This window comes from Polyodon spathula, chromosome 30, assembly GCF_017654505.1.
Source record: "Polyodon spathula isolate WHYD16114869_AA chromosome 30, ASM1765450v1, whole genome shotgun sequence".
In the NCBI taxonomy this organism is placed as follows: Eukaryota; Metazoa; Chordata; class Actinopteri; order Acipenseriformes; family Polyodontidae; genus Polyodon; species Polyodon spathula.
In genome coordinates, this window is record NC_054563.1 from 6773835 (window position 1) to 6793273 (window position 19439).

A 19439-nucleotide genomic window follows, 5' to 3' on the forward strand; every position below is an offset into this window, starting at 1 on the left:
TTCTTTAGTCCTTGCATTGCTCATGTAAAGTCACTGCACACATTGTACAAGCTGTTCCTCTGTGGTTCAGTTCTATTCGTCAGTGTTCTACTTGTCTGAACTTGTACGTCTGCCTTGTTTATCTGTTATTTACTTCTATTGGAAAAAACAAAATAATTTCTGGGATTTACTGGGTGTTAAGAGCAGGTGACCGTTTAATTTAGGTAACTGTTTTGCAAATCTAATGACAACAATAATTACGTAAAGCTGCTGCAGGGCCTGGTAATCGTGTTTAATTTGAAAATAATCAAATTACTTCTTGTCGATTTACTGCTGTAATGTTCTTTCATAGTATTGTCACATAACAAGAAACAAATTAAGAGGAGGATGGTCAAGCTTGGCTATACAAAATCCCAAACCATGGTGAGCAAGGCCCTGGGCACTTTTATTAAAATCAGCAATAAAGATTGCAGGCACCGGAACCAAGGTCTATACACATTATGGAGCTCCACACTAAAGGTCCTCTTCACAGCTGCTGCATTTTAGTTCTCTAACTCCTCCATGGAAGAAGTCTGAAACTAATTCCTGTATTATGGAAGTATTCATGACTGATTACCCCTTAAATCAGTCACCTAGCTCTATAGGAGCTGTACTATCCTTTTATGATTCAGTTTGACCAGAAAGCAAACTACATCAACCAATTAAGATTTCTCTCCCTTTGAAATGTGTTTGCCTGGTGTCACTCCGTGTCTCTGATCTAAATACATTGGATGTGTTAACCACGTACATTCTGAATATTGCATATCGATAGTCCATTAGGCCGGTCATGGGGTGGGTGGGGGTCTGTGTTATTTGGGTTCTGCTGTTTTTTCAGCATGAAGGAATGTCTCAAAGAGGCAGATGTTAAAGAGCATGTAGTGGGGTTCTGCAAAATGTAGCGTTGCACGTCCCCACATGTTGCTATAACTGTTTAAACAACATACCTGTCATTTTTATTATCACTGTTAACATCCTGACAGCTTTTTACATATATAACTTTAAAGTCTGTTTCAAAGCTTTTTTTAAAAATGTCTGCTCTAGTGTACTGATAGTGTAAGAATTATTGCCCACATTGTCAAACAGGTAACACGGCAATAGTGATCCATGATGTACGGAACAGAAAAGCCAGAGCGCTTGTTGTTATGTTTCTTTCTTTTTATTTTTTTTAAATCGCTCTACCTGCATTGAATTTAGTTGTTATGATGTAAACAATGAAAATTACAGGTGCATTATTTAAACAGTTGTAGCAACACGTGGGGGCGTGTAACGTTGCATATTTCTGGAACCCCGCTACTTCTCTTTAAGCTTGCCCTGGGGAAGCCTTTAATAAAGACTGTAAAACAGGACTAACCCGTTTAAGATAAGTTGCGGCCCCACTTCCTGCTAACACAAAGAGTTCATGCAATGATGTAACGCCACATAAAGATCCAGGGACTTGTGTAGGTGTGCTTCTAAAGGCATGTGATGTTATAGTAGTTATATGAATATATATTATGTGGATTTAAATCTTTCCTTTACTGTGAATGTATATATTATTTTGTTGTTATTATGATGTCCGTTTTTATGTATATAAATATGTATGTGTATTATTATTATTATTTACAGGGCGAATGAAAAGCTGTCCGTCATTATTTGGTATTGTTTGTTTTAAGTCCTCTGGTGGGAATGCATGACTGATCAGCTAGTGATTATTAAACTAGCTGACAGTCACACATTTATATTTAAACAAGTGCAAAGCTACGGCCAAGGGGTTAATAGGATAATTGCTAGCTAGTTAACCTCTCGGCTTGTAAAGTATAAGAGTCCTATCGGTACCATTTTACAGTGTAGGTGGGAGAGTGTCTAGAAGCGGGCTGATGGGAATGTTGCAGAAACGGAACGGAATGGAACGGACCACAAATCAAATCCACAGTGAAGGCTAAGGGCTGGGAGTTGTTAGGGAATTTGTTTGTTTGTTTGTTTGTTTGGCGATCGTGCCCTTTCTTTTGCTCTGTGTGTTGTTAAAGTATTATTATTTGTGAATAAACACTGAGCGCAGCAGGGGCTCAGTTTCACCCCGTGATCCAGTATCTGAGTGCCTTTACTTCCTGGTCTGATGTCACCACACAAGCCATCCTGCCACATTCACCCACATAGATTTCCTGATTTCAGCATCAGTTTATCAATGAAGTATTCAACACTTCAGCTCTGGAAAGAAGCTATTGATATATTTTGACAGAGAACGTTTAGGTTTTTTGTTTATTGTTTTTCTTCTACATAAATGTTCTTCAGTAAGGTATCCGTGCATAGCTTTAAAGTTAGTCGTAAAATGTCTCAGTTATCTTAATAAGGTATTACTGTTGTTTTCTTGATGTAAGATATTAACCACATTGTGTGTCTCCAATAGGAGTATGTGCGTGTGTGTGTGTGTGGGGGGGGAGGCATTTCTCATTGGCCTTAGTTATCACTAGGAGCTCACAAAATGGGGGGGGGGGGTCTTATTTCTAAATATCCATGCTGACAGAACTCTGCAATAAATATATTTAAGGACATGTAGATTTATGTGCTGTACATAAGGTGAATACATAATAAGCCGTTCAGTTTTGCTAAATGATTTTAACAATGAGCTCCCTCATTGTGTATATGGAAGACAGGTGTCAGGTGTTTGAACAGCAAACTATTGATGACAGGAAGACAGCTTTTCCATGCAGTGCTGCTAACCTTGTATTAAATCTACTTGTCATAAGCAGGGGCCAGCCTAACATACACATTGACAACATCAGGGTTTGAGATGGGTAGACAGTATGAACTCAGACAGAAATAAGCAAGGGTTTAGCAGCTTGTGTTTGTTGAGGTTTGCGTGGGTCATGTTAAAGAGTCACTAATGGCTTTATTCCATTTAATCATTAATGTTTTAAGCTACAGTAGTGTTCCCTAATGATGTGGCTGACAATAATAAGCCTTCTTGTTGTGTAGAAATAGTGTAAATGTTCTACCTTGAATGCCTGAAGTATAAAAATGTCCTCCCATTTAACACTAGATCACAAAATGAAATTGCTAGCATGGTTTATTTAAGGCATTGCTTTTGCTTCTGTCTGCATAAGTTAGCTATGGCCTCTATGGCTATGGATTTAGCATGCTATGATTGTAATAAACTGCACGACCCTGTACTTTTTCATTATGAGATGGGTTTACAACAAACTGGTAAGTCAATGAGCCTTGTCCTTGTCAAGAACCCCGTGATTCTCTGAAGAGTCTTGTGTCTTGAGTTCGGGAGCTCGGTTAAAATCAAACGTCTTGTCAAGCCCTATCACACTTACCCAGCAAGACTGGGAAACCAGGAAAGAAGATGTGCTTTTGCAGCCTACTGTACAAGCTGTATTCTTCTGCACCCATAACACTAAAATACACAACAGTACGATATGCAGATTAAAGGAATACTAAAAGAAACTAAATAAATTCCATGACAAACATTTCAATGTATTTAATTAAAAAAATAAAAAAAATCTACTTCAGCCAAATGAGCTAACGCCTTTGATGTGGTCGTGTGTTGTTGTCATTCAATCATAAAAATGAAATTAAGGCCGGGAGGCAGACATTCATAAATGTCATAGCTGACACACCTCTTATCTGTGGTGTATCCAATCGTTTGATATATAACAGGCAATTCATTTTTATAATAGCATAGTTGGCAGGCAGTAGAAACAGAAAGGACACCTAGTTACAAATTCAATGGAAGAGGGGGAGGGGGGTGCTTTGAAGACCATGGTTATCCTAAGCAAGACGAGGTTTGGTCATTCCAATCCTTTTTATCAAACTTGGCAGAAAACACAAAAAAAGAAAGCCTGCTGTGGTCGCTGTGCAAATGTTTCTAAATTCTCAGAAATAAAATAGAAAGCCGAGGCATTGAAATCAGTTGGCCAGCATTCAGTTTTCAACAGTTACAAGGAGTTGGTTGTTTAGAAAGAGCTGATTTACTTCTGGTACAGGTCAGGCCTTTGCACTGCCTGACAGTGATACATTTCCCTCTCAACACCCTTGAAGATAACTAACTGTCTGGAACTGTAAAGTGCCAAACATAAGCTTTTTAGGACCAACAAAGACCCTGTTACAGTATGAGGTCACATGACATGTTACACAAGCAAGCTACTGTAGTTCCTTAAAAATATCAACATATGTTGTTGCTGCTAGCATTTTATTGTTTTACCAAACTTACCCTACCCCCCAAAGTCCCACATCTTCCATTGATGTTTGCAGTTATTCTTGGTTGTTCTTATTGTAAATCCTCAAATAGTGTGTCTTTTTTTTTTTTTTTTAAGTCTGTGTTTAGGTGCTTTGATTATGAGCTGCTCTTCACTTCCAGTTGTCAGCCATGGACAGCAACAGCAGTGTATTGCTAGAAAAAAAAGGAAACTTGATCCAAAGTTGTCTCTTACTTCTAAAAACACTCTTTGGTTGATCTTGCATAGTGTACGACACATTTATCTATGGCATGCAACTACTGTTGAACTGAAACGCAGCTCCCTAACTCAAGCAAAAGGACCACATACTCATCGAAAATAAAAATAAATAGTATTTGAATAATTTAGTAAGGACCACTCTGAATGGGACACCATGGGACAGTAAAATAAAAACTAAGAGCATGAGATTTGAAGCTACTTAGCTCATAAAGCTAATGCACTAATTACACAGATCTTACTATCTGTACAGTCTCTATGTACTGTCGGTTCAACACAGGCATACATAATGTGTTCCGGGCTCAAACAAAAAAAATGATCCTGCTCTTTCTGGTGGTCGGTATGAAACAGTGTCATTAACAGTAACGTACACCTTAAGCCTTGGTGGTCTCACCCATTCATTAAAAAGGAAGGAACACAAGAAAAAAAGAAACACAACACCTTTTCAGTTTGCAGTTATGGTATCATAAAGAAACCACTGTTCTTCTGTATGTTCTCCCTTCAACTATAGATAACATGATAGTGGAAATATATTGTTTAATAGTACAACTGGCCCGAAAAAGGCTGGGCACCACAGAAAACACACTGAACCTACATTGACTTGCTTATTACTGTGGACACAAGATGAAATACAATAATTGACATTCTGATGGCTAACCTTGAAAATAATGGTTTTATAAAAGCACTGAACCCTTACATGCAAGTCTGCTCACACACTTTGAGTCCTGGGTAGTATTGGTGCCTCCCCTGCACTATACTTACTTTATAAACAAAACATGTAAATGTATTTTAGTATTTACCTCAGGATTCAAACAATAATTTATGTCAAAAATACTAGAAAGAACCATTCAACTACGTTTTTCATAATATTGACAAAACCAATATTTTTTCTTTTCCTATTAATATCCAGTCACACTGCTTCTGCTTTTCTCAGAATATTTTTTCATTCTTTTCCTGGAATTGCTTGTCATAAACAGTTTCAGCCCTTATTGTGAAATCATTGATAGAAGAGGATTGGCCAAGAATTTTGCAACCTTGACCTAGAGGTCAGAGGTTCATTCAAACTTTGCATGTCATTTAGTTTAGCTGTGTGACAATTAGGGAGGGTGAAGGATGGACTAACAGGCAAGAATCATTATTTTAGTATCCTCTCCCAGATCTTCGCTTGGCTCCAAATACTACATATAGTCCTACAGTATCTCAGTGATAGAGATAATAGTACCCTCAATTGACACCCATTCAAAAACATTCCTAAACTGGTAATTAAAATAAACATCAATTTCTAATTTGTTTTCCTTTAGTGCTTGATAAATAAGTCTATGTTTTCAACTGCAGCATGCAAGCATTATTGATGTGCAATGATTGACCAATCACAATGAGCTTCAGCTTATTGATTCTCTTCCACATGTAATCTATTCCACTCTTAGACCTTCCAAAGGAAATGTTAGACATGGAATCAGTATATATTTGTTTTATCTTGAAGGTCAGTCTTTGAGTGATTTTTATTCCATGGTGGTGCAATACATATATCAGAAATAAAGATACTACTTGTAATGAATCTCATCCTAGAGACAGATGAGTTCATCATACTAACAGCAGCATAAGACCTGTGCTTACCTCTCAACTGCAAAGCTGGCTCTTTAGTTGAATGGTAGGGCTTTGAACCATCTGGCTTGCAGTGCGCATCCAGCCCTTACTTTTCCAGCCAGTTCAGTGGGCTCAGATGCCAATTCTGCACTAACTGTTCAATGATTATATGTCTCTCAACCACAAGGGCAGCATCTAAAAAGACTTCTAAAAACCCAGTTTCTGTGAATTAATTAACGGAAAATCTCTGCAAAATCACAACAAAGAATGACAGCCTGCTGAAGTGAAGTGGTTTGACAGTCTTTTCAGAAGAAGACCCAGAAAGAACACACATAGTAGGGTATTAAACTTGCAAGAAATTACACACAGTGAAGCAATACATGTTGAAGCATAGAATCACCAGGTTAAAGGAACCAGTCCTCTGCTAGTCATGCACAGCTTCCACTGCTTCATTTTTCATTATTTCAAATGCAGCCTTGAAAAACAAAGACAAAATCTTAAAAAAAGATAAGCTGACAGCAATTAGGATTACAAACCATCGGAATGCCAATTATAAAAGATTATTCTAGTCGACCTGCAGTGCTGCTGTGCAGGCGCTCTGTTTAATCTTTTTGTGTGCAGATTTGGGTCTTCAACAGATGAGCATACCTGAGGCCTGACCCAGACGATGAAACAAATAATAATCTCTGCTTATCTCTTTATTGGCTCCATTTTATTGATCCAACCTCTCGCTTCACACAGACTAATCAGCACGCACACGCAGGCACGCAGGCACACACACGCACAAACACACACACACACACACAGAAATGTGTTAGACAAACAGTTAAAACACGTGTGCCAGGAATATTTTGGAATATTAGGGCTACATTGTCTAATACATTCATATTTAAACGTACTTAACTAATACATAGGTAGCGATGTAATACATACATGAGTAAGTAAACAAAAATAATGCTGCAATATAACAAAAAACATAAAACAAAACATGAAACACATAAAAATGTGAATTAGTGGACTATGGATACACGTACAAAATATAGGACTTTTATAATTTACTGTCATCATTGCGTCACAGTGAATTAACCAAATTAGTGAATTAATTGTAAAATATAGAGGGTTCACTGTACTTTAAAACTGTAGCTTCCAGAAGGAAATCGGTTACATTTATTCAATGTATATCAACTCAAAGACATATTTCCCGCTAGGTAAATACTGTACTACAGTATTTGCATGGCACTGTCATCTCAATTGTAACAAACTCAGCAGCAGTGACTACTTTAGTTCAGGGCAATGTTACACCCTGGAAGTGAAGCATGCTGAAGCATGCCCCTATAAAACATAGATTTGTTAAAGATGGTTGGAAGGAATGTGCAGTAGGTGGCAGTTGAATAATTGATGATCAATTAGCCCTGGTCATCTAACTTTCAAATGAGGCTGCAAAGCCAGTTTCTATGTTTTTCTTTGTTTTGTGTTTAGTGCTTTGTCTGCACAGCCAGGAGGTGAAGGAGGAGAATTCTCACGACTGCGTGTGAAACCAGGGTTAGCCACAGCACGATCACGGCTTCATGGTAAGGATTATTTTAATGGATTTCTAATTTTACCACAGTTTATGTTAAGAAGAAGGTTCCTGGCGCGGATCCTCCCTGCGTAGTCTAATCTTGGACAGCTTTTGTTTCTGTCAACTAACATTTGTTGGGTACAGTTATACACTTCTATATACATGTGTTGTGATTTCTTAACACATTGTGGGAAATTCACAAAGCCATTCACCCCAGAGTCATTAAAAAATAAATAAATAAATAAAAATAACTCTTGCCGCGTTATGGTGCAAAAAATACCAGTAAAGCACAAAGTACAAAGAAAAATAACTTACAGTAAAGGAGATTCCGCTCTAAAAAAATAACTAAAATCACCATCCTTCTGATTAAATTAATGACCAGGTTGTGTGACACAGTCTATCAGATTGCAGGTATGTTCCTTACACAAACCAAGAGGTTTATATTCTAAATTGTTAAATGCACCTTTTTTTTTTTCATTGTTTGTCTGCCAGTGCTTTTTAGGAAGGTTAAACATATTTTGCAGAGCGTGGTTACATCAACTCCCATTAATAAAAAAAAAAAAAAAAAAAAAAAAAAAAACCTACATTGCCAACAGAATGGGTCTCTATAGAAATGCAGGCGCAATTCTAATTCTGCGGCGGTAGCTATTACGCAATTCTTCTCCTTGTTGAAAGATTGGAGCAGAGCGACAGGTTCTCCTCAGAGTAGGAGGGGAGCTTGCTGTCTATTGCGTTCTATAAAGCGCGATAGTGCGGTTTCAAATATCAGAACTGTAAAGTAGACTATCTGTGTAATTCTAAAACGAGAACCACCGTGAGCTTCGGCAATAAACAAGACAGTAAGCGTAATAATCATTATAGGGAAATCACTCAAAGGTGCTTTTTTTATCTAGTCATGTATCTTTTTTAAAATGATTTTTAAAAAATAAACACTCGTCGTCTACAGCGTGTTCCACTTTTGTTTGAAAGTTTCAAAACAAAAACAAAAACGGGATCATTGGAAAGGGAACCAGGGTGAATACTTTTTTTTTAGAACTCCATTTGTGGTAAGAATTTAAATATTAATCTTTGCAAATCAATGGAACGGTAATACGACTGAACCGTGTTTATCTACTGAAAATATGCCTGTATGAATGACTTAACTGGATAAATATGCCTTAGTTCAATAGACGAACACGGCAAGTACAGCGACATGCCTGTATATTTGAATTAAAGCTATGCAAAATGCTGTTACAATTATTTACGATGAGAACGTTTACCAGTGTAGCTGAAACCAAACATTACAAAAATGTGATTCTTAGCAGCATTAATATACTCGGTTACATATAAAAATACTGAAGCTAGTTAAACGTTGTAAAACCTATGAAAAGTATGTAAGTGTGATGATTAATGTGATATTGAAAGAAAATGCTGGCTTATGGGAGTTTCATACACAGTTGGATAAGGGTAAATAAGAAAAAATGCAAAACTATACAAATGATCACCCTTTAAAACCATTCTCTGTCATTTGGTTTCTTTATGAGGTTGTAATAAAAGGATTGCATTGGAATAAGTAGTCAAGAAGCATCTTACTGTAACACAATTTCAGTGATCAACACATAAATGCACCATGTTGGCCATATTTACCCAGCATGGTCCTGTAGGTCTTTATGTAAGAAGGTATTTCTGTGTTTATAGTATGCAGTAATGAGCCAAAAGTGGCCAAACGGGTGTGTATTCGCTGGTAAGTCCCTATGTGCAGGATATTAATGTGATTATAATAACAATATATTGTGACAACTGTTAATTTATAAATAACAATAATAATCGAGTAGTTAGTTTGCTTAGCGATCACTTTGGCACACTGGCTTCCAATTTATAAATTTGTTAATCATAAATCGTGTTTGGGAGCGTTTATCAATTACAATACTTTGTTCACTGAAAAAGGCACTAGCCAATATGTTTTTATGGGGAAATAGGAAGAACAATTACTTAGGAAATTGGAAAGAGAACCTTTAAAATACATTCAGTTTGTAGATGATATTTTTGGGGGTTTGGACACATGGAGAATAATCTCTTTTACAGTTTCATAAAGTGGCAAATGAAATACACAGTAATATTAAGGTGGCCCTTCAGTGGAAGAAATAGAATTTTTAGATGCCATGGTAAAATTTGAAGACTGAATTGAGACTGACCTCTTCTGTAAACATAATGACATGCACCAGTGTTTATACATGTTCACTGCACATCCAGTACACACTATAAGGGCAATCCCAAAGGGTCTAGGAATAAGAATATGTTCAAAAGAAAGTGGATGCACTCTATAGCCTGGTGATTGCAGGTTCGAATCCAGGCTGTGTCATTGCTGATTCGTCTGTCCTCACACAAATACAATTGATATACTAATAATAATGTTGTTGTTGATAATAATAATAATAATCATACATAAGTAAAATACACACAAGGGATGGGCACGCTGTCACAATGACCAAATTTAGCAAATAGGAGTTAGGAAACTTAATGGAAAAAAAATGCCCACATATAATTAAAAAGGTGTGTGTATGTATATACTGTAAGTGCGCATGTGACATTTCATAAATTCTTAGTTAATCATGATCCAACAATACTATGCCAATTCTAGGGGTGATTGTTCTTTCAAAACAAAACTGTTTGCTATTACAGTAAGGAATATATTTCAGTATACAACAGTTATTGCAAAACATGTGATGCACAAATGATAAACATCTTTTTAAAATGTCAGCACAGTTTGGTTTGGCACCATATGACTACAGTTATAAGGGGGGGGGGGGGGGGGGGGGGGGGGGGTGGGGGTGCAATCAATTTGAGTAAAATGTGGACCCTTATGCATTAAACATGCCTGTCTTACATGGTCAACACAGTGCTTTGATTTTTTCATCACTTATAGACCCCTATAGACCTGCATTCTAGTATAAGTGTTTTTTCCTTTACAAATAATTACAATCTATGATTCCACCCTGTGACACTATATATATATATATATATATATATATATATATATATATATATATATATATATATATATATATATATATATATATATAAACACTAGATAACATACATTTCAGTTAGGCATGTATCCTCACCAAATCAATTAACAACCCATGCCCAAATTTAATCAAAGTCAAAGGGGTTTCAACATTAACCACTGTGTTCAACATTAGATGAAAAGTAATGTCATCATGAAACCTGCTATACTGAAGTAGCAACGTAGGTCCTTTTTACTTTTAGAAGGAACTAATCCTTCCTTTATCACTTTTAACATAAGTGATAGACATAAATGCACAACATGTGGTGGTTGGTTCTGCCAAAAAAAATACCATAAAAATGAACGTATAGTGAAGTGAAAGTAACAATCACATCCTGGCGAGTATTCTAACTGAATACAGAACAGTTATACTGATTGTATTAAGATACTTCAATTAGAGGATACTCCATCATTGATGAAGCAGACCACATGTGCTTGCAGTACACAAATATATTTAAAACATGTCAACATTAGAGCATCAGAACCCCAATACAAAAGGCATCTGTAGCCATACTGTATGTGCTTTTAATTAGCAAAAAAAAACCTGACAAATAGACTTTAATTACAGCTGTTTTAACTAAGAGTTTGAAAAACATTTGTATTTGCATTTAACTTTTATTTTTTTATTTTATTTTGGTTTTTTTGTCGATCAAATGCCAGCATTCATTTATTGGGGAACTTGGCTCGGCTGTCTGGCTTTGACATTGGTTCTATATGAAAAACATTAGTTTTGTCATTAGTTTTTTTTTTTTTTTTTTTGTCAGTTTGTTCTGATCTCCAAGAGACCATCTGTGTTTATGTGGAGGTCTTCAAACCTGTGCTCTCAGGGTTCCCATAGAAACAGTGTTAAAGCCAGGTTTTCTAAACTCCAAGTACTATAACACAAAAAAGAACTGTAGACAGCCATCTACTGATTTATTTTTTCTACGAAAGGCATGCTGTGAACTCTCACTTGATATAAAATGTAGTTAACATTTAAATTTGATTTCATTCCAGAAAAAAAGTTAAAGGATTTCAACCTTTTATTTAATCAGCTATTACATTGTTTCTTTTTTTTCTTCTTTTCTTTAGATTGGCTGAATATATAGTAGTAGTTTACAAATAGTGGGGTTAGCTTTAAATTCCTCAACTCAGCCCACACTGAACAGAATTCTGCATTGTATTGCCTGTAGCCTAATTTGCATATAATTTGCATATAACAAGGGTAGTAGACTGTAAAGCAATCTTAAATTTAAATTTAAATTTTCACAATTAATATAAAGACACAATTGTAAGTGTAATGCCTGCCAAGGTATGTTTTATTCACCAAATACCCTTTTGTGGGGAGTGGCATTTAAAATTGTGCTGTCATCATTTATCTCTCGTTGCGCTAGTTATTTGAAAACCACCGTACCAAATTTGACAGTTAACCACACAGACATGTGATGTGACAGATGCATGTTGTAATAACAGCCTTCCTAGTATACAGCCTTACTATTTTTAGAAGCGAATGAAAGCAGGTAAAACTCAATTAACAACCCTGTTACCAAAATCAAAGGGGGTTTGCATTTTACCATTAGGTTCAACAGTAAAAGAAAAGCAATGGAAAGTAATGTCATTGTGAAACCTGCGTAAATATTTAGAAGAAGCAACGCAGATCCCTTTTTTATTTTCGGTGTAACCAGACTTTCCTTGTGCAGTTTTCGAAGCGATAGACATATTTGCACCACATGTGGTGGTTGGTTCTGTAAAGTTTAATAAAAAACAAAAGTATAGTGAAGTGAAAGTAACAATGTAAGGCACAAACTGTTTACACTGCACTTATACAGCATAGTTCTTGATCCCCCCCCCCCCCCCTCCTGCACTGCATTGGACTAGCCTGATCTAAGCACCACATTACAAGATTCTCAGCTAATGCTCTATCCTTGCACTACTAATATGTTAATAAAGATATGATCTGTTATAATCCTAACTTGCCGGATCTTAGTTTATATTGTATTTTAGTAGTAGCATGTTTCTATCTACATTTTTATATATATATATTATTTTAAAGATGAATAAATTATATTCTGAAATATACTTGTATACATATATTTCTAATGATTTACACAACTGAAGATTGTATTTGGAAAAAATATACAATCTGTAAATATATTCTCAGTATATTTATATAATATAGGAAAGCTTATTTTGTTCTGCATATATTTTCCAGTATACTGAAACGTGTCACCATATTTTCCCAATATGTTGCACTATCTTTAATTTGCATAGGGGCATTTATTGTAAATCTATTTTCATGCATACAGTATAACCTGTAGGACACGACTGTATTATACTTTAAGGAATATTTTGTTAAGGACTTTTTTTGTGTTTGTCCATTTTCAATAATTTAAATTTGCAGTTCATGAAAGATTTTTCAGTTGTTTTAGAGTTTTTTTTGTTTTGTTTTTTAGATTATTCACATTTCTGAAAGCATTTCACTCTTCCACATTAAATTAATCATCCCTATGAGACCTCAAACTAGTATCCTATTTCAATTACAGCAAAGCTGGACTTACAACTTTAAGAATACTACTAGAAAAATATTGTCATGGAACGCCTGGCTATGGATATGTTTGATAATAAAGAACGATGCTTATATATATATATATATATATATATATATATATATATATATATATATATATATATATATATGTGTGTGTGTGTGTGTGTGTGTGTGTGTGTGTGTGTGTGTGTGTGTGTATGCAGGAGTTGCATTCCCTAGTTCATCTCAATATCTACAATTATGCAGTTGCTTCTTTCACTAGAATAGGTAGCACAAGAAGCGTTTCAACCAAATCTGTTCTGAAACTTAGAATGGCAATCAAACAAGTTGTCTTGCCTTGAATGGTAAATTGTAATAAGTTTGACATTCATCCATCCACCTCCATTGCAGTATATCCCCAGCAAGGACATGCATCCATTATATGCAGTGTGTTCTACAATCCCTTCAATGTCTGAGATCTTCATTGTTCACAGAACATGAGGTTTGAGAGGTCAGGAATGAAATGGTGGTACGATGAGATGGTACATAGTGCCAGCAAACTGGAATGGAAATTCTTCAGGGGTCAAAATCTGAAAGAATGTTAAGGAGTGAAATGTTTACCTGATTTCAGGACTGATGCAAACACATTGTATATTGTGGGCTTGTCGTGGATTCAGTGGAATAGCAATACAAGAGCCTGTTCTATAATTGTTTGAGTAGAGTAGAGTGGAATATAAAGATTTAGTATGACACAAGTACTTTATATTTTGCCTTGCAGTGTGAAAATGTCCAAATCATTGTCATCATGTTACTTTAAGGACTGGGACCACAGCAGTTCTGTAAATATCGAGCTAGTGGATCGGAAACGTACATTTGTTTCTATAACATTACTGTATATCCTGTTAGTTCACATTGCTTAAGTACTGTATTACATGATGCAAATTGTTACGTTGATAAAATAGACCCCCGAGGTTCTTATTGTTATCAGCACCAAAAGCATAATGAAAACTTGGCACCAAAGCGAATTTAAAAAGGATTGGAAGATTAAAAAGTGCATTAGCTGCCTTTCTTCGGCAGGACAAGACGTTCATATCTGCAGCTGCTTCATAAGAATTTGTCACCGGACGTAGCCTGTCGTGGGCCTCCCGGCATGAATCGGTGAAAATGAGGGTTTCAGGTTAACTTAACTGGGTAGGTTCTAGAAATTACTAATTGACAACAGAACTGGCAGAAGGCACAGGTGTCGTTGTCCATCCATCAACAGTCCAAAGCAGCTTTGACCATTGTTTCACAGTTTCATTTCTGTGTTCTTGTGCATATTTTAACCTTTTAGTCTTGCTCCCCTTTCTTAACAGAGGTATTCTTACTGCAACATGTCCTTTAAGTACTGATTTCAAGAGTGACCTTTATACTGTTAATTTGATGGACAAAGACACCTGTGCCTTCTGCCAGTTCTGTTGTCAATTCAATGCTTGTCGTCTTTCTATTCCTTAATGATATTATCTTCAAGTATTGCTCATCCTTATTGGACAGCTTTTGGGGTCTTCCAGTCCTGGGTTTGTCAATTACAGGTTATGTTTCTCTGTAGTTGATTATGCTTCGGATACCACACCAGTATTTGGATGGAAAAATGTAATGTATTAGTTTACAGCAAGTCTTGTTGTAGGCTATGTAAACCATTCAGCTATCCAAAATGCTTTTCCTGTAAGTAGATAGACATGCTGATATATGGCTGAATAATGTTTCCTCTTGTGGTTTTATGATTATATAGTACACACAATAAAGTATATATTTATTTTAATAAAAGCTGTTTATGATTAGACTGGGGACAGTTCAGGCATTCCACGAAGGGTGCTTCTGAATGCCAGCCCTAGTCATTTCCTGGTTCTGTTGGAGTTCCTGTGGGAAGCAATAACATTCTTACCTCTTCCATATCCTCATCAGCCTGCCATTTGTTGAAAGGAACAAAACATGATTGCCACTTTCTTTGGCTTAAGAACATAAATGTTGGGAACATGAAGAAGCAATCTGGCCCATCGTGGCTTGCCACTTGCCAGCATACCATTTGCCTGATATAGCAATATCTATAGCCATATGGCTTTTTTTTTTTAGTAGCATGATGTTTTAGCTTTTAACATGTAATCACGTAATAGTTTGTGAGAGACACACTTCAACACATCCTACATAGTGATAAAATGATGCTAGTTATGTATGTTTGTTTGTGCATATTAATTAACTTTCTTTCTTTTTTTTTTAATCATAGGATGTAATGATTTAAGAAGTTTGTATGCAGTAACACAAAAGGTGCCAGTCAGTGAATTTGAATGGATAACCTTACCATAGCACCGATAGGTTCCTGCACCTACAATGAGAGCTTCAAGCAAATTCTCCTTCCAGTTGTCTACAGCATTGTCTTTATAATTGGACTCCCCTTAAACATTACCGTCATTGTTCAGATATGGCAGTCCCGAAAATTCCTGACCAGGACATCCATCTACATGCTGAACCTTGCTTCAGCGGACCTGCTTTACATCTGCTCCCTTCCACTACTCATTTACAACTATGCCCAGCAAGATTACTGGCCTTTCGGTGAGATCACCTGCAAGTTTGTCCGCTTCCAGTTCTACAGCAATTTGCATAGCAGCATCATGTTTCTTACCTGCATCAGCTTCCAGAGGTATATGGGTATCTGCCACCCTTTTGCAACGTGGCACAAGACTGGAGGCAAGAAGACTGTCTGGATAATCTGTGCCATTATTTGGCTTATCGTTTTAGTCCTTTGCGCACCCACTTTTGAGTTTGCCACCACGGGGACCCAGCGAAACCGAACGGTATGCTACGATCTGAGTGAACCTTCTCGCTCCGCTCAGTATTTCCCTTATGGAATGGCATTGACAGTCCTTGGATTTGTGATCCCCTTTTCAGGAATTATAGCTTGCTACTGCTGCATGACCAGGATCCTATGCCAAAAGAACAAAATGACCAGTACAATGGTTCGGGAGAAAAAGGATAAAGCAATCCGGATTATCATAATCGTGGTGGTGGTCTTTGCTATCAGCTTTTTCCCCTTCCACTTGACCAAGACTATGTATCTGATCATCCGGGCTATAGAAGGAGTGACCTGTGGAGTGCTTGAGAGGTTTGCCATCATTTATAAGTGCACCAGACCCTTTGCGAGCATGAACAGTGTTCTTGATCCAATCCTGTTTTATTTCATACAGCCTAAATTCAGGCAAAGCACCAAGTCATTGCTGGACAAGATAAGTACCAAGAGAGAAAAGACATGAGCCAAATTGGCCTTCTGTAAGAGCCCACTCATCACCTATTAAAAACTGTTAGTTTGCGGTGGAGCAGAGTTTCCATTTCAGAATGGATCCTAATTAGCATGTTGAATGTTGGAATAGGGCATGTGTTAGTAGTTGTACTACTAGGTTTAAACACAAAATTGTGCCAGTTTCTTTATGAAGAATATTGCACTAACGCACAATTACAGAATTATTCTGAACAATGAATAATCCAGATCCAAACAGCTAATGTCCTGTTAGATAACAAAGGAAAAAAAATAACCAAAAATGTATTGAAAGAAAAATAAAGAATGTAAGTTTCTTGGCCAGATGTAAAAATGTAGCTCCTTGTCATTAATCTGGGCAGGTTTAATTGTATGAAGAATGTCATGGGCTATTGTTATCCATGGAACATTTTAGCCTGTAGAGATGTTTTATCATCATTGCTGAGAATAATAGTATGATATTGACTACAGACAGTGTCAAAGTGTCAGTTTATTTTTCTGAAATTATGTTGTAAAGTCAGTCTTGGCATGCACATACATACAAAAAGTGGTCTGATACCATTTGTAATGAATTATAGCATAATATTTTGACTGCTTATTTCATGCTATATGTTATTAATAATCATGTATTGCTGTTTCCGAGCTTGTGGATATTTGACGTGTTTATTAAAATCCCAACCCTATTTCACTGGACTATCTGTGAGCAAGCCTTAGCAAGGTGGAATTTCTGTAAGTAGGCCAGTACAAAACTTACCACTAGAAATGTGCAGCAGAAATTTCTTGTTGAATCTTTGTTTAATGTCCTCAAGTGCAGAAACAGGCATGCATGAGGTATAAGAACAGAAAGTGTAGGATAATAAACTGAGAATGTATTGTTCTACAAATTCAAATGTTATAAAGAACTCCTTTTAAAGGGTGAATCTCAAAACCTGTGATCACACCTGAATGTGAAAACCTAGTTTGCTCTAAAAGCTTATGAAACCCAAAGATCCAATATAGAATGAATGTTTGTGCCTACAGGAGATATTCTGACACATCATTAATACTGCATATGTTTTCATAAATATATAATATACTGTAATTACTGCAGTATATGTAACATAGAAAAGCCTTTGAATAGCCTTATAAGTGTGAAAGGGGATATTTAACATTCATAAGGAGAAAAATACTACATGCTGTGCATTTTCCATTATATGCAACATAATTGTTCCTTGGGGGATATTTCAGAAGTACAGTATATCCAGTACAATTTCCATTCTGTCTGTAGGAAGAGATTCAATCAATGGGAAGAGTATCCAACCAACCTTTTAAGTCGGGTAACTTTACCTTCATGTAACAGCAGGATACATGAACAATACTGATATTATTCTTTCAAGTATTTCACCCTTTAAGCTGATCTTGTTTACCTGTCATGTTAGCACGTTCAGCACCCCCTGGTGGCAAAATATTGTAACAGTTTTATGGTTTATATGTTTGATTTTGGTAACATTACTTATTACACGTTGAATGCCAACCATATGTAAATAAATAACCAAGGAGTCCCACTGCATAGCAGTTTGAGCCATTCCAGAATTTCTGAAGTATTAATTGTAAGTTGGCTGTAATAAAGGTGCGTGCTGTGTCTGATTTAAGCCATTTTAAAGGTGAAATAGGAGTCTTAAATAAGTTAACTAACATTCATCACTTAAGTGTTTGCAAAAAGTGTGGTAGAATAAATGTTTTTCCATTTGTTGTAGGTAAACAAATATTAATTTATGGTTTTAGAAGCTTAAATGTAGGAATCGGTTGATTTAATAAAAGCAGCTCTGAGTGTGTATTACTAACTTATTCTGAGGGAGAGTGATGTTTGCTTTACGTTGTCAAAATAGAAATATGAGGTTCTTTGTGTTCTAAATAAATAACGAGAATGCTTTTATGCTGTTTACATGTTTTTATATATTTGTATGTTTATTGTGTGTGTATATATTTAAAGACATACACAAATGTACTGTCAATTATGGGTTCACTAGTTTTAAACAGAACATAAGACTTTTACCACCTTCAGATCTAGTAAATCTAGTGGTTCCTCAATTCAGAATGACGGTGTGGGACACTTCATTCTTCCACAAAGCCTGTTTCTAGAGTGGTGACTAGACTAAGACTGGTACAATGTTCAATTTAACATGCTTGGCAGTCGCCATCGCAGAAACAGACACCATTGCATTGTAAAATGAAGCGTCTTGCACAGTAATAGGTTACATTATTTGTAGTATGTATTTATTATTATATATAACAAGTCTGTACCCCCTAAAAGGCAGCTTGGTTAAATAGGATGGTGTTTAATGTTTTGTTCTTGCTGTAGGACATTGCTTACATGTGCATTTTAATAAGGTGCACGATGCCACCTGGTGGTTAAGTGTTGTAAATGCAGTTTCCATCTAAAGAAAGGTCTAATCTCAATTTTCTACATAATCCCTACTATTAAGATTCTGGTTTTGATTTGTTAATTAATATGTTTTTTCCCCAGATATAATTTTCTAATGGATTTAAATTAACCTCACTGGGTAGGTTCTACAAATTATGAATTTACTTAAGCATGCCAGGACTATTCATAATTAGTATGCTCACCACCCCTCAAGAAAAAACAATTGTCGGTAGCCGATCAGTATAATCAAAAGCGTTTTCCAAGCTCTAACTTCTGTTTTCACTGTCCTTTTGGACATTATTTGTAAGTGCTTATTAGTAATATATAATGCTAGGCCCAGAGCAAAACTGATTACTACTAATACAATTTATTATAGCAGTAGCATACAATAGGAGATGTTTTATTTATTAGTCCCCACTGAGGATGTTAAAGCAAAAGTTATTGAGTATCAGAATGTGGGGATATAAGCCATTTTGCATAGGTTCTTTATTGTCCTTTGTAGACAAGGTTGGCATTTTGAATTATTGTGCAGCTGTCCTTATTGTCGCATTAAGTGCCAAACTGTGAAATATATGATTGAGCATTTTCTATA

General features: G+C 36.1%; 1 protein-coding gene across 2 annotated transcripts; it reads left to right on the forward strand.

Annotated features, from left to right (window-relative positions):
* The first annotated feature begins 7538 nt into the window (after window positions 1-7538).
* LOC121302721 (P2Y purinoceptor 3) lies at window positions 7539-18342 on the forward strand. 2 transcript variants are annotated; one of them, XM_041232826.1, is made up of 2 exons: window positions 7539-7612; window positions 15418-18342. In XM_041232826.1, the coding sequence occupies exon 2, from the start codon at window positions 15479-15481 to the stop codon at window positions 16439-16441; it is 963 nt and encodes a 320-aa protein (XP_041088760.1). In that variant the 5' UTR covers window positions 7539-7612; window positions 15418-15478; the 3' UTR covers window positions 16442-18342. The 2 variants fall into 2 exon arrangements, with proteins under 2 accessions (XP_041088760.1, XP_041088759.1); XM_041232825.1 differs by lacking the exon at window positions 7539-7612 and adding an exon at window positions 8297-8648.
* Window positions 18343-19439: the final 1097 nt, after the last annotated feature.